Here is a 20,881-nt window from a genome sequence, read left to right on the forward strand (position 1 = left end):
AATGTCTTAATAACTTTTTTTTTTCTGTGAGAAAAACTGAGCACGTCTTTTACTGAACACGGGAATACTTTATTTAACTTTAAAACACTAATTTACTTTTTAATCATTTTATAACTCAAAACTGCTAAAAAATTGAAACTGAAAAAAATTTTTTCTGGAAAAATTCTAAAATGTCGTGTACGAAGAAGAAGCACCAGGGAGAGACAAAAACTTTGCAAGGCACTTTTCAAACATTGAATTATCTTTTAAAAAAAAACAACTTACGGTCAAACGTGCCCAGTTTCGCCCTCAAACATTAATTTTATTTACGAAAACACAATAAAATGTCGTAAAAGCATCTTTGTAATAATTCATAAATATATAATAAATCGTAAGTATTTAATTCCTTTAGCATATAGTGATGTTTGGTTCTTGTTCTTTTTTGCTCTCTCAACAATTTTTTCTCGTTTTTTCTTTAAATTTACATGGAATTTTCGGTTTTTTGATTTTTTTTAAAGGTGATTTAAGGTTTATTTTATGTGAGCGCAGTTTAGTCAACGCCAGCAAATCCTTGACTTCCTTCGATGGCTTTGATCAATTTGTCCTTGAGTTGTAAGTAACTGTCGTATGGGGGGAGATCCAATCGGTTGAAGCTGAAAATTTAATGGAAATATTAATTTTTTTTTTGTAAAAAAATTTATAATTTCAAAATTTTTTTTTTCTTAATTTTAAATTTAATGTAAAAATGTTAATTTAAAAAAAATTCTTAATAATTTTAAAAATTTTTTTTTAAAAAAAAAATTTTTTTTTTTGCAGTAATTACACAATTTCGAACTTTTTTTTTCCTGTGAGAAAAACTGAGCACGTCTTTTATTGAACACGGGAATACTTTTTATTTATTTAACTTTAGAACACTAATGGAAAAAATTTAAAATGTCGTGTACGATGAAGAAGAAGCACCAGGGAGAGACAAAAACTTTGCAAGGCACTTTTCAAACATTGAATTATTTTGGAGTTTTTATCAATTTTGTATCAAATCTAATTAAAAATCTAATTTTTTATATCAAAAAATTTTTTTTAATTTATGAACTTTTTTAAATTTTTGTATTTTTATGAAAAAAAATTTATTTTCCAACAAAATTTCTTCAGAAGATTTTTTTTTTGAAAATTATTCTTAAGTTTTAATGAATTTTTTATTATTTTTTTAAATGAATTAAAAAAATTTTTCGAAAACATTTTTATCAAATTGACTTAAAAATCTTAAATTTTTAGCAAAATTTTCAATTTTTTTAAGATTTTTGAAAGTTTTTTTTCAACTTCGCTCAAATTTTCTCAAATTTTAATTTTTTATTTAAATTTTAGGGCATAAAATCACTCACCATGTATGAGCTCGAGGATAATTATCGGGAATTCCCCATTTTTCGATCGTAAACATTTGCGGCCCGTTACTTCCGTACAATTCCTTGAACCCATTCATCGGTACACGAGATGTTCCCGTCACAAATTGCAGTAATCTGGCGCGCATTTCGTTGCTAAAAGACAATACCGCACGCCAGAACCACTGAATTATCACATGATTTGCGTAATAATCGCCTTTGTAGAGCGTGTTTCGTTTCCAATCCTTCACGTCGATGTTCTGGATGCCGCACATGAGGAGTTCCAACTCGTTTTCGTCGAAAATTTTCAATAAATGCAACGGCACAATCGATCCAAAGCCCTCCAAGAACGACTGCATCTGCTCCTGAACACGCGAAACGAAGCGCCATTGGATCACGAGACGAATATACTCGTCTTTGTTCTCGTCATTCACTTCAATACTACCTCCATTGGGTTTCAAGTCGCGTTGACTTGTGTGTCCGAACGTTTCTTCGTCGACGCAGAACGTCAAACCCAATTCGCTTGGATCGTTTTCTTTGATCCACTGCAACGAATTGTAATATTCCATGTCGACCGACTCCATGTCCTTCAAATCGATCGGTTTTTGCAACATCATCTTGTAAAAGGGACGAATGAAGAACGCATCCAAGAGTTTTCCGTGATAAACTGCCATTCCGGCGACGCGTCCAATGAATTTGAAGTAATTCAAGTGCTCTTCGTTGCACAAACCGCTGAACGGATTGATTTGAAGCGTGTAATTATCCATCGCGGAATACTCGAAGAGCCCGTAGTACGGATTGAACATCTCTTTGGACAGCAGGAAGAACCATTCGCGTGCCAAGCCGCCGTAATCGAGACCTGCTTCGCCCTCGAATTCGATCCAGAGCTTCGTTTTGAGCAAATCTACCTTGCTGACACCCATGATGATGCGATACGAGTCCTCGAGAATGGAGGCCCGACGTACTTTGATCTCGAATTTGTTAGGCACGTTTGTCTAAAAATGCAAAATTTTCGTAAAAAAAGGTTTTTTTTAAGCAGAAATGAGAGGAAAAACTCACCGGTTTCCGTAATTGACTCTTGAGATACTCGTATTTTTGTTTGTAGTCTCTCGAATAAGGTACAGCTTGTCCCGCAATGTTGGGATTTGACAATCGGGGATCGTCCCATTGCGTTGTTCGAGTATCTGTTTAATAGAAAAAATATGAATTTAGTCAAAAGTTTTTAAATTTTAATGAAATTTTAAATTTTTTTCTTAAAAATATTGAAACATTTTTTATATTTTCATTAAAAATTATTATTTTTTAAAATAACTTCTTCAGAAAATTAATTTTTTGAAAATATTTTTAGTGAAAATCCTTTCAATTTTTGACAGAATCAGTAAATTTTCAACCAAATTATCAAAATTTTTGAAAAAATTATTTCGACTTTGGTTTAATTTATCAATTTTTATCAAAACTTTGTAAAAATTATTTGCTGCAAATCAATTTCGATTTTTATCCAAATTTTAATTTTTTTTTGCAAAATCAGTAAATTTTTTACAAAATTTTTAAAATTTAAGAAAATTTTTGAAAAAAACGTTCAATATTTAAAAAAATTTCAAATTTTTTCTGATCAAATTCTTTTTGGTTATACCAAAATTTATAGATTTTAAATGAAATTTCTTGAAAACAATTATTTCAATTTCAGAAAAATTAAAATTTCATAAGAAGATCTTATGTTTTAGTCAAAATTCATCGAATTTATAACAAATTTTTATATTGTTTGAGAAAATTCTATCAAATTGAGTCAAAATTCTTAAATTTCTTACAAAACTATAAATTTTTTTGAACATTTTTGGAAAATTCTATTGAATTTGGTCAAAATTTTAATTTTTTTAACGATATTAAGAAAATTTTAAATAAAATTTGAAATAAAAATTTATCAATTTTAAATGAAATTATTTAATAATTTTTCGAAAATATTTTCAATTTATGTAATTTTTTGACAAAATTTGATAAATTTTTAATAATTTTAACTCAAAAAAATCTTTTTAGACAAAATTTTGACGAAAATTGAATTAATTGATTTTTTTTTTCACAAATTTCTTCTAATTTCAGCTAAAAACCCTTTACTCACTGTGATCAATGAAGAAAATTCTGCCATCCGAATGAATTCTCTCTTCCCATCCCTCGGGCAACGGTCCCAATTCGTCTTCGGATTTCCGTTCAACTGGCGCGGCGCTCGTTGTATTTGGCATGGGACTTGCTCTTCCCGTACGCGGATCGACCCACGACGTTTTCTTGTTCACGTGATCGATGAAAAAGATTCTGCCATTGGGCGCAAGTTGCATCGACCACCCCGACGGAAGTCCCTCGCCCGAAAGTTGATTTCTTGCAGCTGGCGCGGGCGAAGCATTCGCCGAATTGTTCTCATCGATGGAACTCGTGCGAGATTGGGAGGAAATGGATCGACCTTGATTGTTGTTGGCGCTCGACTGTGTCTCGGATGTGCTGTCAACGTCGTCCTGTGAACAGAAAAAAAATTAAAAAATTAGTTTTTTGCGAAAATTGAAGAAATTTAGCAAAACTGACACTAAAAGTGGACAACATTCAACAGAAAACTGCCTAAACTAAAAAATTTACTAAACTAAGAGGAAATTAAAACGAACACAAACAAAAAATACCTCCGAATTTTCTCGCCCGTTAATATTAGCCTCGGTATTATTACTAGAAGAAGTCGCTTCATTAGCGCTACGATCCAAAATAATAATAAAAAATTAAAAAAATCAAAATTTGAGGTAAAGGGATCGCTTAAAGTACCTAGAAGACGTCGGAGGCAGAGGCGCAGCACGTTTAATGCCGCCCAAGCCAGCGGGAATACTTGGAGCAGGTCGTCTAGGAGGAATATTTGAAGGTAAAGGTGACGTCGCCGCGGATTCTTCGACTAACGAATCGCTCGGCGGATTTTGTGAGGTACTTGTGTCTTCCTAAAAATCCAAAAATTATAAAATTTGTGCAAATTTCAGGTTTTTTTCGACAAAAAGTGCCAATCAAGAGGACAGAAAGAGAGACAAAGTGCATGAAGTGAGCGATATTTCGAGCGATATACAGCGCAAAACACACAGACACAGACAAAAATTAACCTCTTCTCGGTCTTCGTCGTCGGCAAAAAGGGACGTTAGCTCGACTTCGACATCGACGTCGTCGTCATGACTCTCACTCGGTCCCGTAACTCTAATGTCAACAACTAATTCGTTACTACTACGTTCTAAGCTATTGTCGGGCAATGGCGGCGTCTCTAAACGACTTTCGGCATCGGATTCGTCGTCAATGGCTTCCGCCAAATTTTCGATAATGGTTTCGGGAGGCGCAACAGTGTCGGAAATGACATCGCCGTCATCGGTATCGACGACGGAAATGTGAGGCGGCGAATCCTCCTTTGGAGTTTGAATGCGAATTGACGGTAAAATTGAATGGGCATGCAAATTATAATGGAAAAATTTTATGAACCGAAAATTTTTTGAAAATGATTTTTTTTTAAGTGATGGAAAATTTAAATTTTGAATGAAAAAAAAAAATGATTTTCATGCAATTTTTGATCTAACTTTAAAATTTTCATATAATTTTTTTAAGAAAATTTATTCTTTTATTTTAAAAAAAATTTTTTTTTAAATTCAAGTTCAAATTTAAGAATTTTTTTTTGAATTTTTTGCTTTTTTAAGTAAAAAAATTTTTAAAATCAATATTTTAAATTGAAAATATTTAATTTTATTATTTGAACTTTCATTTTTTATAAGAAAAAAAATTTACAGCTGCAAAATTTTTCAATAAAAATTTAAATATTGAGCTATTTTTTAAATATTTTTGAACATTTTTTACGAATTCACAGTTTTATAAATCTTAAAAAACCAAAAATTCCAATTTAAAATTAAAAATTTTTAAATTTAAATTATTTTGATAGGAAAAAATTTTGACAGCTAAAGCAATTTTAGTTTTAAATGTCTCGATTTTGAGAAATTTTTGATAATTTTCATGAAATTAATTCTCCAAATCTTTCAAAAAATTATTTTTTTTATGAAAAATTTTAAATTTTTAACAAAAAAATAAAAATAAAAAAAATTATAAAATAAATATTTTGATAGATTTTGTAAAAAATTTTAATTTTAAATAATTTATTTTGTGAAATTTTATTTAAAAAAAAAATAAGCATTTTAAATATTTGAGATATATTTGCATTTAAATAAATTAAAAATTTTAAATACCAATTTAAAAATTTTAAAAATTATTTATTAAATTTTAATATTTGAATAAAAAAAATTAATAAATTTTTAAAAACAATTAAAATTTTGAAATATTTTTGATTTTTTTCTTTTTAAAAATTAAATTTTTTTTCTTGTTTAATAAAAATGAAATGTAAAAATAATTAACAAGAAAAAATTTTAAAATAAATTTTTTTCTAAAATTTTAATTTAAAATATTTTTTTTTTAAATTTATTTTTCCAATTTTAATTAAATTAAGTCGAACATGTCTTCAAAAATATTCAATAACTGAAAATTTTTCAATAAAAAAAATTAACTAAAAAATTTTTAACTGTCAAAATTTTTCACAAAAATAAAAAATTTCATGCCCTAAAAACCCAAAAACTTAAAAAAAATAAAAAAATTTCTCACCTGATTTGAATTATTTAAACTTCTAGAGTCAGCATCATCCACACTAATATGAAAGCGCCTTTGGAATGCAGCTGCTTCGTCGTTGTTTTGTTGTTGTGTCTGTTCTACGCTCGTTGAATTGCTGCTAAACGAGCGAAAAAAAAAACAAAAACAAATTTTGATAACAAAATTTCGTCACTCGCGAAAAAAAAATTCGCAATATCACTCACGTAACCGTCGGTCGTTCCCATTGTGTCGAGCGCGCAACATGATTCACGTAGTACGTTCTCCCGTTGGCGTCTTGTCGCTCTTCCCATCCGAAGGGCAGCGGATCCTGACTCGACGAATTGGCACTGTATAGGCTCTGAAACAAAAAAGAACGCATTAAACGGGTGCTTTTCGCTGCAAAAACTCGCAAAATGACAACTTTTTGCCGCTTGAAGAAAAATTTGCTCGGCATCGAGAAGCGATTTTATGACAGACTGATGCACACAAGTCACAAGACAACGTCTGTGTTATCTTATCGCGAACGCGTCTCTTATCGCAAATCGTGTGTTTGTCTACTTACATTGGTTTCGTTTGTATCGACAATTTCCCAGTCTGGCTCAGGGGCGGCATCCAAATCGCGGATGTAGGCATGATAAATCTCCAGCATTCCGCGCACTTTGGAACGAACACTGCTCGAAAAAAAATTTTTTTAATTAAAATTTATCCAAAAAATTGAAAAAATTCACAGTTTCTAGCCTAAAAAGGCGATTTTTTGCAAACAAAAGACATTTTTACTCAAATCAACGGAAAATTCGTGTGTGATGCATTCCAATTTTTGGCTCGTGTCGAGTGTCGATGAAAGAAAAAATCATGAATCACGTAAAAAAATAATAATAAAAAGCCATTTTCGAGCTAAAAACCTACCCAACTGACCTGCGCGGTCTCAACTGATACGTCTTGTTCTGAATAACACGTCCTTCCTGCTCTTTGGGTAGCTGAGCGAGCGTCAACTCAACCATGCCCAAGAAGTCGTCGCGCGTAAAGCGATTCTCATCGAATACCTGGAACACGAGTTTGTGCTCGTTTGGCTTGACGCGAAACACAAATTCCTCCTCCCATTTCGGGTTGAGGGTCTTTTTCTTCGTTTTTGTGTGCACCGAGTCGATATTGATGTCGCCGTAAATGGTGTTCAAGTCGATTCGGACATAGGGATCACTAAAAAAAATTAGGAAAAAAGTTGAATTTTGACGGGATTTTTTGAAATTGTGACGTACCTTGCACCAAAAATGTCTTTTTTAGCGAGTTCATGTCCAGCAATTACTCGAATGCGCAGTTGACTGACACCCTCGTCGTTCTGAAAAGAGAAAAAAAAATAAAAATTTTTAATGTAAATTTGTAAAATTTTGTTTTAAAAATATTTTTTAATTGTTATTTGGTTGATTTTTTGATAAAATTTATAAAAACCTTCTAAAAAAATTTTTTTTTAAATTTTTTCCAACTTAATTTTTATCCTCAAAATTTTTAAATAAATATTCTTTTTAATGAATTATTTTTATATTTTATCGATTTTATGTCTAAAAATTTATTTTTAATCCTAAAAAATAATTTTAAAAGCCAAATTTCGACTTAAATTTAACTTTAAAACCCTAAAATTAAAATTTAAACTTGAGTAAAAATTATAAAAGCAAAATTTTGACGTTCGAAAGTCAATTAGATTCTGATTTTCAACCATTTGATGAAAAATATTTTTTTTTAAATTTTCAATAGTTTTTTTCGAATAAAAATTTTTCATAAAACATAATTTTTATTAAATTCAACAGATTTTAATTTTTCGAAAAATTATTAAAAAAAAAATAATAATTAATCAAATGTGAAATAAAAAAAAAATATTTTTCAACTTTTTGAAAATTTTTCTTGAAAAAATTAATTTAAAAATTATTTAAATAAAAAATTAAAAATAAAAAAAAAAAAAAAAATATTCAAAAAATATTTTTAATTTTTTTTTAAAGTAATATTAATTAAATAAAAAATATCTTTTGAAAAATTAATTAATTTATTAATTACATTAAAAAAAAATAAAATTAATGATTAAAAATAAATAAAAATAAAAATTATAAAAAATATAAAAGTACGTAATGATGGGAAAAATTTAATATTTTTAAAAATTAAAAAAGAAACTTTTAAAAGACAAAAAAAAATTTTTTTTTATCAATTCAGAAATGAAAAAAATTATAAATAATTTTTTTTAAATTACAATTAAAAAAAAATAAGATATCAGAATTTCTGTTGAAATTAGGTTTCTAAATATTTATATGTTTTTTTTTTATTTTTTTAAATTTTGAGAGAAAAATGTTCAATTTTGTTAAGAAAAAAATTTTTAATTTCAAAATTACGCTCAAAATATTTTAAATTATCAAGAAGTCTATAAAATTTTAATACTTTTCGACAATTTATTTTAATTTTTTGACAATATTTTATCAATTTTTAAAAGAATTTCTCAAAAATTTCACTTTATGAAAATAATTTTGTCTCTTAAAAATCTCTCAAAAAGTACCATTCGCCTCCACGTACTCAAATCTTTTGAGGCTCGTGACGACTTGCATACGGAAATCCATAGTGACTGAGTGAGACGACGTGAGACGAATGAAATTGAACTGTTATACATCTGTCAGCTAAGTATACCAGTCTGTTATACTTAGCTGACAGCATATAACAGTTCACTTTCATTCGTCTCAAATTCCCCCTCACAGTCACTATGGATTTCGCATGCCATCCTGTCACGAGCCTCACGTATAACACATATAACAGTATCACTTTCAGCCGACTCATAGTGAACAAATAAAAGGTAAATACGAAGCTCGCAAGAAAGAAAAAAAAAACGCAAAAAACACGAAAAAATCCCGCTGAACCGAGATAAATGCACGAAAACGGCGCAACTGACGGGCCCGTGAAACTATGTGAATACGTGCGAAGCGCCAAAGACGCGTGGAAAAAGTGAAAAAAAAACACAAAAAAGTAATCGTAGCGATGTCACATTCACAGTCATCATCATTGTCGAAAATCATCCTGCAAAATTTTCACGTAATTTTGCTGCTAATTTGCACGTGTAACGTGCCCTTTGCCATCACGACGTCGCAAGATGCCACAAAATCCGCTTCAACGACAGGAGCTGCTGCTGCGTCGTCGTCGCCTTCTGCGAAAACTTTGAATGCTGGCGGAGGTCAGGAAATCTTCGAGAACGATGTTTTCTCGTCGATCATGAATAATGCGGCAGAAACGGTGGATGGCCTGACGACAGATGCCGACGGCAATATCGGAAGCACAAATTTGGTGTTTCAGCCAGCGAGCATCGATTTCAAGGAAAATGCCATCGGGGAGCCCCAAAGTCGCGTGATTACCGTTTTCAACAGACATCGCAATCAGAGCGTCGTTCTGGGCTCCATTTCGGGCAACGTTCCCGATTTTTACACTTCGTGGTCATTCGTGGACAAGGTCATTCCGCCAGAAGGTAAGCGAAAAAAAATTAGTTTGTTGCGTCTCCATACTCGTCATATCATGTTTACGTACTTTTTTCGTCGATATGTTTGCATGTGGTACGACGCACGTACGCGCTGTAACGAAATCCGATCGCCAAACATGAAGTTTTACCAACACATGTGTTACGAGGATCGCATTTACATGAAAAAATCCCTTGTTTGACACAAATTTTGATTTTTTTCATGACGACACGACGTTATCTCGCCGCAAATTGATTCGAATTTGGGTCATTTGAGCTGCGATAACTTCATCAAAGGTCAAATGTGGCTTTTTATCGCTCATTTTTTGATATTTTCACCGCAAATTTCACCAATTCTCACGTTTAAATCTCGTTTTTTGCAGGAAATGCCACTTTTAACATCGTCTTTCTGCCACGGAAGCTCGGAAATGCGCTCGGATTGCTGATGATTCATACCTCTTTTGGTCTCATCAAGTACGAAGTGCGGGGCGATGGCGTGGAATGTCCTTATCGCTTGACGCCACTGATAAATTTGAAGGCTCCCTTGAACGCGACGATCTCTCCGGAGATTTTCATGTACAATTATCACAGCAAACCACTGCAAATTGTCGAAGTTTACAGCAGCGGCGGCGCTTTTCAGCTAGAATTGCCAAGCGGGAAGCAAGAAGGGCCCCAAGCGCTGTGGGAAATACCGCCGTTCAGCATGAAAAGTGTCATTCGGGTCAAATTTAATGGAAAAACGCCCGGAAATCACACCGCTTATGTGAGGATTAAAATTTCCGCTGCCAATGATCCATCGCTGGCGAACCGAATGCTCGTTGTGCCGATAGAAGTTGAAATTTTCAGTCATACGGGAGTTTATTCCAACACTCCGTTCATCGATTTTGGCTTTTTGGCGAACCGATCGACTGTGGAAAGGCGCAACTTGAGTCTCTTTAGTAGTCGAAAGACGGAAGAAACGAGTGTGGAAGTGAAATCGTGGCGTGTGGAAAGCGAAGAACCGGAAATTATCAAAAGTATGACGATTGAAGTGCAAAAAAATCAAGTCACTGTCGTGCTGGACTGGAGTAAAATCACGAAAAGTGAGCGATTTACGGGAGAAATTGTGCTGAAGACGGGCGATCGTGCCGGCGACGAGTACCGGATTCCATTTACGGGATGCATCGTAAAGGGAAGCCTCGTGTATGACACAAAAACGCTGCAATTTTTACTTAATACCGACCTCAATGGCGACACCGACGACGAAAGAGAGAATTTTTTACTGCTGGATTCGTCGCCGCCCCTCGAACGCACGTTTGACGTGACAAACAACTTCAGCACGCCCATTAACGTGATAAATCTGACGACAAGCGATAGCAGAACGGATGCCGATACCGCCGCAATTGATCACATCAAGATAACGGGATTTCGTGCAACGACAATTCTCAAGCCGAACGAAACTTTGAGTCTTTTTCGGATTTCGCTCGTGAATATTCGCACACTTTTGGCATCAAATCCGCTTCCCTTGACGTTTTTGTTGCAATTACACACGAATATCAGTGTTTATGAGATCCCTCTGCATATTTTTAATGGACGTCTCAAGCGACTTGTGCCCCTCGAAGTCACCCATTACGACGGAACGAATGCTGGAGACGATCAAAATTTGAATTTTGGGATTTTGCCGGTTGCTCAACCGCATCGCGGATTAATTGCGTTTGTCAATCCGAACCCGGTGCCAGTGCAAATCACGAATTTTCGCATGAAATCCGCCGATGGCACTTATATGTCGGTGACGTTGCGCGGATGTGGGCCCCATCAAATGGATAAGCTGCGATTGTGCAATAAAGTTGAGGCTGGAGAGTGGATTGTCTTTGAAATTGCGGTCAAATCGCAAACTGTTGGCAATTATGTCGGGAAATTTTTGGTTACAAGTGAAGTTGGGGGAACGTTTATGGAGGAAATTGTGACGCCAGTTAAATTTACAACAGCGATGGGGAGATTGGAGCTGGATAAGGATTTGCTGCATTTCACGGAATGTTATCCGGTGAGTAATTTTTTTAAAATTTTTAAAATTTTTTTTTTTTTTTAATTTTTTCATTGAGCAAAAATTTTTTTTTTACGAAAAATACATTTTCATTAAACCAAGTTTCATTTTGAGCAAATCAAAATTACAAAAACTATTTTTTTTTTGTTGAAAAAAATTTATGAAAAACTATTTGAGTTGAAAATTGGATTTTTTCGACGTATTTTTAATAAAAAAATTAAATTATCTGAAGTTAAATTTATTTTTTGTATGAAAATTTGTTTTAAAAAATGTAATTTTGGTTTGAAAAAAAATGTATTTTTGTTTAAAATATTAAAATTTTTGTAAGAAAATGTTTGACAAAATTTTTAAATAATTTTTTTTAACCGATGAATATTTTTTTTATTAATTTGGTCAAAAAATCAAGAAGTTTTATTAAAAAAAAAATTACAAAAAAATTTGATTTTTGTTTTTAAATTTAATTATTTAGGTATTTAAATTATTTTGAGGCAAAAAAAAATATATGAGAAAATCTGTAAATTTTATTATTTTTTTTTATTCTTCAAATTTAAAATATTTCATGATATTTTTATTTAATTTTAATTCTTTTAGTAATTAAAAATTATAAAAGATTAATTTTTGAAAAAATAAATTTTTATTTGAAGAATTTGTAATTTTGGTTTGATCAAATTTAATATTTTAATTAAAAAATATGTATTAATTTTTACTCAAAATACGTCAAAATTTTTTTAGTTTTGATCACAAATAAAAAAAATTTTTTTTTTTAAATTAAAAATGTCAAAAAAAAATTTTTTTTTGAGAAATTGTAACTTTGATTTGATCAAATGAACATTTTTCAAATAATTTTGAAAAAAAAAAATTTTTTTTCAGTTAAAATATGTCAAAATTTGGTAATTTTAATCAAAAATTTTCTAAAATTTTTATTTTTTGGGTGAAAATGTAATTTTTATTTTCCCAAATTTGTTTTTTGGTATAAGTAAAAATTAATTCCTCTTAAATTTTCTTTTCCAAAACAAATTTTTAACGAATTTTTTTCAACTTTCACAGGGTAAATTGTGCTCTCTAAACCTCAGCGCATACTCAACATTCATGAAAAAGATGCAAGTCGAAGCAATTCAACCAGAAACAGCTGGAATCTCCTACGTCGCCAGCACCGAAGACTCCGCATTCCCCGAAATCCTCCCGAACGTCGTCACCGACATCGGCCGCCTCTACTTCAACCCCAAGGAACTTTGCAAAAACGACTGTTACACAAGTTTCGAGATTTTATCGAACGCGACAGCAGCTCGTTGGATGTCAACGCTAAACAACTTTAACGAATACCGCAAACTGGACCTCGATTGGCTGGCATACCGTCAAAATTTGTACCAAAAAGCGAAAAAAATGCTCAAAACGATCAGTTTCAAGCTAACAACAAACACCGTGAAGCGTCACGAGTTCAATGCAAGCGTAAATCTCATTTGGCCAAAATTCCTGCCAACAAATATAAATTTTCCAACACTCCAAATCGATCAGGAAGCTGTGAAATTCATCACGATCATCAATCCAACGGATCATTTGCTGCTCGTGCATTACGTTTTGCATGACGTTGCCAATCACGGCGCCAAAATTTACACGCCAGCCTTCGTTTCGAAAGATTGTTCAAATTGCACACTCACGAACGGCGAAAATGTCTTTTCCTTCTTGCACGAAGAGACGGAGGTCTTTATTCAGGACATTCCGCCGCACAGTTATGCGAAAATTGGGATTCGTTTCAGCTCCAATGAGCCCGGAACGTACTCGACGGCACTTTATTTGCGAAATAACTTGACGGTGGTCGAAAGTGTTTGGATAACAGCACGTGCCGTTCAACCGCTGTTCAAATTTAGCAACAGAAAATCGGGTTCGGCGACACCTTTGATCTTCGAAGTGACAGATAATCATCTGAAAGCGTGCGATAAGCCTCAGACGAACTACAATCCGTTCGTGACGATCAAAAGAACGTTTACGGCGAAGAATTTCGGCGAAGTCCCGATCACAGTTTATGGCTTGCGGGTCGAAAACAACCCCTGCGAAGGATTCGGCTTTAAAATCTTGAATTGTCATCCTTTTGAGTTGGCTCCGAATGCCAGTGAAAAGATTGAGATCGAATTTTCGCCGGATTTTACGCTTGCTAGACTCACAAGAACACTTTTCCTTCACACGAGCATGAATTATTTGGTGAATTTCACGTTGCTCGGGACTGTGCCGCCTTATGCGCTCGAAAAATGCAACAAAGCGATCATCCGCCCGTCATGGGAGAACAATTATCGACGCATAACTTTCGGAATTTTGACATTCGCCTTCTTGCTCGTGATTTTATTGTCATTTTTGGAGTCGGACAAGGTCCTACGAGATCATTTGACGAACATTTCGAAAGATCGGGGGCCTGTACAAGCTCCCTTGGACCTCCGACAGATCGCAGCATCGATGCAGCAAGAGACCCAAGCCCTAAATGCCGCAATTAACGCCTCAGCGACGAATTCTAAGAAGGAAACGCCCGTCGTGAGTCGTCGTAAGAACGCAAAATCGGCGAAAAATGACAATTCTAACGAAGTAAATCACAAAAATGGACGGTATGCCAACAGTAATAGCGCGAAAAAGCAAGAAACGAACAATAATCGGAAGGAAAATGTGAATAATAAGCGGCAACAACAGAAACAGGAGAAGCAACAACGTTCCAAGGAGATTGTAGTAGAGGCGGAAGAGACAAGTTCAACTACAACAGAAAGTTCCTTTAATTCTGACGACTCGGATAGTCGTTCGACGACCCGATCGTCGCCCAAGAGTGATTCACCATTGACGACAGATGCCCCGAATCAAGGTCACAAAGAGAATGGAGAACGAAAAAAGACGCAAATTGCCCAAAGTAACGGAAATGCGAAGAAAAACAACGTGAAAAAGTCGAAAAGTTTACCTTTGCAGTACGAGGAGAGTGAAAATTTATCAAAAACGTGCAGTAAGGACGAGCAAAATGAACAAATTAACGCCCATTCAAAGGAAAATTTGACCCACGAGAACGGAAAGGAGCTTTTATCATCGGAAAATTGCCCCGTAAGTACTTAAAAAATCAATTTTCAATCAAAATTTAATTGAAATTTCCTTTTAGAACGACTCTTCGAACCAAAAGTTGCCTGGAAAGACTCCCGGGCGCGAAAGAAAGTCCGGCGGATATCAACAATCCATCAAAAACAGCACAAACATCAAGCAACTTTCCTTCAAAACGCCCGGATTTGGTTTCGAGACGGCACAAAACTCCGTTCCGAAGAACAATCACGTCGGTTTTCTGCCACAGGCGAACATTTGGACCGAAAATCGGGCGACTTTTAGTGATGTCGTTGCCCAACAACCCGTTTTACCTGTCACGCAACCAAAGAAAAGTTTGTTCATGGATCAAGTACCGCCGCAGAAAACGCGTCGTTCAACAGGAGATGTTCAAAACACGTCAAATCTCGGTTTGGGCGGCGGAAATTTGTTCAACCAGCAACAAAATGCGAACGTTAAACGTAATTTGTCGTCGATGTATGGGCAACAAACGCAGCAGCAACGTGTTTTGGATGAGATTTCGATGTACGGTAACACGGATGATGCCAAAAATCAACGTCATTCGGATGATTTTGGACCCATAGGCACGCCATTGTTGACACGCAACTCTCCGCCGTTCTTGCAGCAAAATTGGGAACCGATGGGAATTCAACAACCAGTCCCCGCGATGTCAAATTACTACCAAAGTCAACCGAGAAGTCGTTTTTTGGACACGTTTCAGAGTCGCGAGCAGCAACAAAGCGACGCGAGTCTCTTGGAAGCAATGTCGCAATTTCCCGTGTGGAATGCGGATCCCAATTGGACCGAAATGTTCACGCGACATCAGCAGCAGCAGCAGCAACAGGAGCAATTTGACGCGTGGAATCGCTCGATGGCATGGAATCCGATGAATTATTCGACAAATTCGACAGTTCGACCGCCGCCTGGCTTAACGTTGAACCGCGAACGACAACAACAACTTCCGGGGTCTCACATATCAAATATTCGATCTGAGGAGAATGTTGGCGTCGCGGCGGCGAATCAACAGCAACAGCAGCAGCAGCAGCAAAATCAGGGAGCACAACAAAATCAAGAGCCAATGCGTACTTACGATCCATTCAAGTCGCTTAGCTACTTATGGCAAGGCGGCACCGACTTATGGGGCGCATCCAGCAGCAACAATAACAAGAAACAAGAGTAAAATTATCGTGAAATAATGGAAAAAATGAAATAATAATCAAAATCTGTTCTCATTTCTGAAAAAAATCATGAAAAAACGATCGCTGTATTGATCGTTGTTACAAAAAAAAAAATATCTTTCTGCTTAACTCCTGTTTAAAAAGCAATTTGTAATGAAATTAAACAAAGAAAGAAGCTAAATAAACAAAAATCTTCTTGAAACACTCTTAAAAATAATTTTTTTAATTTAAAAAAAAAAATTTTTAAATATTTTTGAAAAATTTTGTCCTTTACGTTGATCAAAAACCCGAAAAAAATTAAAAATTATTAAAATTTCACGTTTAATTGACGATTTGAAGTCTTAAAAGTATTTTTTGGCTTAAAAATTAATTAAAAATTAAAATTTTGAAATTCATGATGTCACTTTTTGTTTGAAAATAATTTTCAGTCTTTAACGAGGCTCTGAAAGGCATTTTTATGCTTGAATTTTTTAAAATTTAACATTATGCATACTATTAATTACATAAAAATGGCTTTGAAATTTAATTTTTATTTTTTTTTTATTATATTTGAAGCTTTTCAGTCACTTTTGAGTAAAAATTAATTTAAAAAGTGCAATAATTGTTAAAAATTTCATAGTTGAGGGTCTTAGAAGTAATTTTTATGACGCTTAAGGTATGAAAAAGTTCAAATCTGGTCCTTATGATGTAAAATTTTAACGAAAAATTATTAAAAACGTCTCTAAAAGAAATTATTTGGTATGAATTTTGTTTAAATTTGGATTTTTTGACTTCAAAAGTCAAATAATAGAACTTAAAATTCGAATTTTCTGCATAATTTTGGGTAAAGTTATTCAAGATTTAGATTTTTAGTTTATTAATCTCTTAGAAAATGTTAAAATTGATTGAAACTGGACAGTTTTGAGTCTCAAAAGTAAATTTCATGACTTGGTGAATTATTAAAATGTGAAATTTGGACCTCCTGAATAAAAAACTTGACCCAAAAATATATTTTTCTGTTCTTCAAAAGGTTTTAAAAGGCTAAAAAAGGCATAAATTGCTAAAAATTTAAAATTTTTTACTCCTTTTGAGGCAGAAAAGTACTTAAATCTGTAATTTTTGTTATATTTTGACGAAATTTCCTCAAAAATTTTTAATATGAGTGCCCTGAATATCTCTGAAATCACAAAATTTACAAAAATATGTAAAAAATTTAAACTTTTCATATGAATTCAGATCCTTAGAAGTCATTTTTAGGGCTTTGCATAACATTTTAATATCAAAATCGATCAATTTTGACAAAATTTTGACGTAAAAAGGCTTGTGATGCTCCTGACTTGCTTTTTAGAGACATTCTTTGAACCAAATTTGGTATATTTTGGCTTTTTTAGTGAAGGAAAAGTGTTTTACAATTAATTTTGAATCATTTTTGGGAATATTTTTGTGATTTTCGATCAATTTATCAATAAAAATTCAATATAAAGTCAAATAAAAGGAGATTTTTCTTTAAAAAAAAATTTAAAAATTTCTTAAAATATTTTTAATATTGAAAATTGTTATCCAAAATTTGTACTAAAAATAAGTTCAACAACCTTCACGAGCTCTTAGAAGCCCTTAAACAAACAAAAATGTTATCTTAAAACAATTTTTTTAGATAAAAAACACTTTTTTTAACACTCAAAAAATATTTTTTATAGATAAATTTTCCATTTTAGTACAAATCCAAGTACAAAAGTTAAATTTTTCATTAATTTTCCAACACATTCGATCATTAACATTTCAAAAACTTCTCAAAACTAATCGAAAATCAACTTTTTCCTTTATAAAATATTCACTAACGACGTGCCACAAGTGCTCATAATCACTTTTCCTCCATTAAATTTTCACCTTTTGACATTTCTCGAGTTGATTTTTAAAAATTTTCCCCATAAAAAAAGTTAAAATTACCCCGTTGACACGCAAATCCCCTTTCAACTCGTCGCGTCGGTGTCGTCGTTAAAGAGAAATCAATTTATCAATGAACGAATGACTCATTCGTCGCATAATTTCTACAAACAATAAACAAACTCTCGTCACTCTTGGTCATTTGGTGACGTCGAAATACGCGACGAACGTCATAAAATCCGTGTCCTTGATAAGAAATTAATTTTTTGAAGTGAAATTTGTGACATCAATCGTCATGAAAGGAGCAACAGGACCATATTTCGACACGAGTCGAGTGTCAAGGTTAACTTTTATTGATTTCTTCGGTCGCTCCTCGTACACTTTACGACGACTAATAATGGAATTAACATTAATTATCGTTATTGCATGACTTTGTTTGGTCACAAGCACCTCAATTTTATCACTTCGATGCCGAGCAATTTATCGGAATGTTCTTGCAAAATTATTTTTTTGTTTCTTTTCTGCACTTTTTCGTTTCTCAGAAACTCGGATTTGAATATTTCTCGACTGAATCATCGCTAAATGGCATCTTTTTGTCTCGTTTGAGCCACAAAACACTTTGTACGTAGCACAAAATGCGAATTATTTACTTTTTTGCTTTGCAGTGTCGTAGATTTTTTACTCACATAAAATTGTGGAAGGTATCCGACTTGGTTCGTGGTCATCGTGGGATGCGAAAGAACAGCGCTGTTCGCCCAGAAGTGTTGAGGAAGCGATAGTTTTCGGGGTTTTTACTCTTTTTCACTTTCAATTCTCAAGACTCGATGGCCCGATTGATGTTTGATACTTTTTTTTGACATTAGCGAAGGGCGATCAGCGCCGGTGTCAAGTACGAGATTGTGCATGAATTTTTATTGAGGGGTGATAAAAATATATTTTTATATGAAATTGAGATTTAATGGGAGAGATTTTCGATTTTAATTAATTTTTTGAATATTTTAAGGCATTAATTAAAATTTTAATTAATTAATTTTGAATAATTTTACTAATTTTTAGAAATTTTTCTTTGAATATTTCGATTATTTTTAATATTTTTTTAAAAAATTCAGATAATTAAAAAATTATTAATTAATAAAAATGTTTGATTTTTTTCTTCAAAAAAATAAAAAAATATCTTAAAAAGAATTTTTATTAATTTTTAAAATTTTAATTTAAAAATGTTTTATAATTTTAATAGTTTAAGATTTTTTTTTGAAAATTTTCATTATTTTTTTTAATTTCTTATAATTTTATTAATTTTTAAGAATTTTTTCTTTGAATATTTCGATTTTTTAAAATATTTTTTTTAATTCAGAAAATTTAAAAATTATTTTTTTCTTAAAAAAAATAAAAATATCTTATTTAAATATAATAAAATTTTTAATAATTTTAATTTTATTTTAGGGGTGAAAATTAAAAAAACAATATTTTTTTTTTATATGATCAGTTTTAAGAATTAATTTCGAGTTAAAATTTCATTAATTACTCTGTTAAAATCTAAAAATATTATAAATTTGTCAAAAATATTATTTTTTAATACAAAAAATTCATAAATTAAAAAAAAATATCTAAAAAAGTTAAAAATTTTTAAATATTCAACATAATTTTCTTTTTTTTGAAAATTAATTTTAAATTAAGAAAAAATATTAGAATTCTGGGTAGTTAAAAAAAGAATTAAATAAAAAAAACTTAATTAAAATTTTATTTAATTTTTTTAAAGTTGTTTTTAATAATTAAAAATATATTTTTTAATAATTTTTATTATTTTATGATAATTTTTAATAATTTTAAACGTTTTTAAATATTTTAAATATTTTTTTTAAATTTTGTAATAAAAATAATTTTTAATATCTTTTTGTATAATTTTTTGAAAAGTTTCATCAACTTTTTATTAAATATTTAATAAAATTTTATTTAAATAAAAATTTAATTTTTTTTTTAAATTTAAAAATTTAAAAAAAAATAATATTAAATTAAAAATAATTAATTTTTTGGAAACTTTTCTATTCAAGTGAAAATTCATAAAAAAAAATTGTTAAAATAATTTTTTGAGCTAACACCCCATCGAATCCTGTTAGGGGAATCTCTCGCTACTAAATTTGGCAGCAAATGACATCTGCTGTTATTTACTCTCCCACTTTACTACTAAAGAACTGTTGTCTACGTCGTTGAATGATTTCTGTTATTAATGAATTTTTTTTAATGGATTTTTAAATGAACCTTCCGTTAAATCTCGTTTCTGTGGCATGAGTAATGCACTTTAATCATCAATCCTTTGCCTTTCGTGGAAATTCATTCCTCATTGCCTTAATTCCCCTTTAATTCAAACACTTGAGCTGCGGCAACGGCTAAGGCAATTGTCGGTGTTGCCCTTTCACAACAAATAAAAAACAAACAATTTTACGTCACACACACAATTACAGGTGATTCAATGAATTTCTTTTTGTTTTTTGTATCGAAATGTAATTAATATTGATTTTTTCATGCTTTTTACGTTTTTTTTATCGTTTGATTCACGTGCATCGCGTAGAAGGCTCATCGTCGCAGGTTGATGTCGTTTTTGTCGGTCGATAACGAATTATCTGATTAAAAAAAGAACTTTAAATAAAACGCGATAACGTAAGTTTTTTTTTTGTTTCAACGCACAATTACACGTCGTTTTTCGTCGTACGTGGATGAGATTAGAAAAAAAAATCGCTGATAAAAAAAATTGTCAACTTACGGGCGCAATTAGCGATCGTCTCGGGACAAATTCGATGGCGGGACGATGATTGGGCTGCACCGAGTTGGCACGACGTCGCGGCGGAACGTTCGGCATCGAGCTGTTGCTTGAGACATGTGAACTGCTGTTCGAATGATGAATCATTCTTTAAATATTTTTTTTTTATTTTAATTTTTTTTGAATTTTTTTTCTGTGGAGAAATCTCCTCTTTTGTTATTTTTTTTAATTACACACACGAAAAGGAAAATTTCAATCTAATTAAGCGCTTAGTCATAGTTCAGCCAACACACTTCGTCTCGTCTTGTCTCCCGTTGACCCGTTTTGTTGAAAAATTCCTTTTTTCACGAAAATTGTTGGGATTTTTCAGTTTTTTGAACGGATTTGTCGCAGCCGATTCGTTACGCTTGCACTCCGGATTTAATTGGAACTTTTATGTAAGCACGGAAATCGAGGAAATGCGCGAGGAAAATTCGTATACCAAAACAAACAGTAGGGTTCCCTATTTTAAATTTTAGGGTTGCCGGA

The 20,881-nt window shown here is 32.2% G+C and overlaps 2 protein-coding genes across 10 annotated transcripts; one reads left to right on the forward strand and one right to left on the reverse strand.

Moving 5' to 3' along the window:
• Nucleotides 1–161: 161 nt before the first annotated feature.
• LOC134832926 (E3 ubiquitin-protein ligase Nedd-4) lies at nt 162–20,845 on the reverse strand. Of its 9 annotated transcripts, none has more exons than XM_063847153.1 (13): nt 20,357–20,845; nt 7,247–7,326; nt 6,906–7,187; nt 6,553–6,661; nt 6,215–6,348; nt 6,006–6,129; nt 4,478–4,771; nt 4,155–4,321; nt 4,019–4,085; nt 3,472–3,859; nt 2,415–2,539; nt 1,359–2,350; nt 162–632 (listed from the first exon to the last, which is right to left on the reverse strand). In XM_063847153.1, the coding sequence occupies exons 1-13, from the start codon at nt 20,498–20,500 to the stop codon at nt 530–532; spliced, it is 3,009 nt and encodes a 1,002-aa protein (XP_063703223.1). In that variant the 5' UTR covers nt 20,501–20,845; the 3' UTR covers nt 162–529. The 9 variants fall into 9 exon arrangements, with proteins under 9 accessions (XP_063703223.1, XP_063703222.1, XP_063703221.1 ...); XM_063847152.1 differs by having other exon boundaries at nt 6,006–6,126; nt 6,897–7,187; XM_063847151.1 differs by having other exon boundaries at nt 6,897–7,187.
• On the forward strand, nt 8,812–15,902 carry LOC134830522 (transmembrane protein 131 homolog). The gene is made up of 4 exons (XM_063844032.1): nt 8,812–9,480; nt 9,852–11,491; nt 12,539–14,563; nt 14,619–15,902. The coding sequence occupies exons 1-4, from the start codon at nt 9,000–9,002 to the stop codon at nt 15,732–15,734; spliced, it is 5,262 nt and encodes a 1,753-aa protein (XP_063700102.1). The 5' UTR covers nt 8,812–8,999; the 3' UTR covers nt 15,735–15,902.
• Nucleotides 20,846–20,881: the final 36 nt, after the last annotated feature.

Source organism: Culicoides brevitarsis, chromosome 2, assembly GCF_036172545.1.
Source record: "Culicoides brevitarsis isolate CSIRO-B50_1 chromosome 2, AGI_CSIRO_Cbre_v1, whole genome shotgun sequence".
In the NCBI taxonomy this organism is placed as follows: Eukaryota; Metazoa; Arthropoda; class Insecta; order Diptera; family Ceratopogonidae; genus Culicoides; species Culicoides brevitarsis.

Coding starts and splice junctions, on each gene's coding strand:
- LOC134830522 (XM_063844032.1), top strand. CDS start 9,000: ATGTCACATTCACAGTCATCATCATTGTCGAAAATCATCCTGCAAAAT. Junction 11,492..12,538: donor ATTTCACGGAATGTTATCCG/GTGAGTAATTTT, acceptor CAACTTTCACAG/GGTAAATTGTGCTCTCTAAA. Junction 14,564..14,618: donor TATCATCGGAAAATTGCCCC/GTAAGTACTTAA, acceptor ATTTCCTTTTAG/AACGACTCTTCGAACCAAAA.
- LOC134832926 (XM_063847151.1), bottom strand. CDS start 20,500: ATGATTCATCATTCGAACAGCAGTTCACATGTCTCAAGCAACAGCTCG. Junction 4,086..4,154: donor CTGCCTCCGACGTCTTCTAG/GTACTTTAAGCG, acceptor TTTGGATCGTAG/CGCTAATGAAGCGACTTCTT. Junction 3,860..4,018: donor ACGGGCGAGAAAATTCGGAG/GTATTTTTTGTT, acceptor TTCTGTTCACAG/GACGACGTTGACAGCACATC.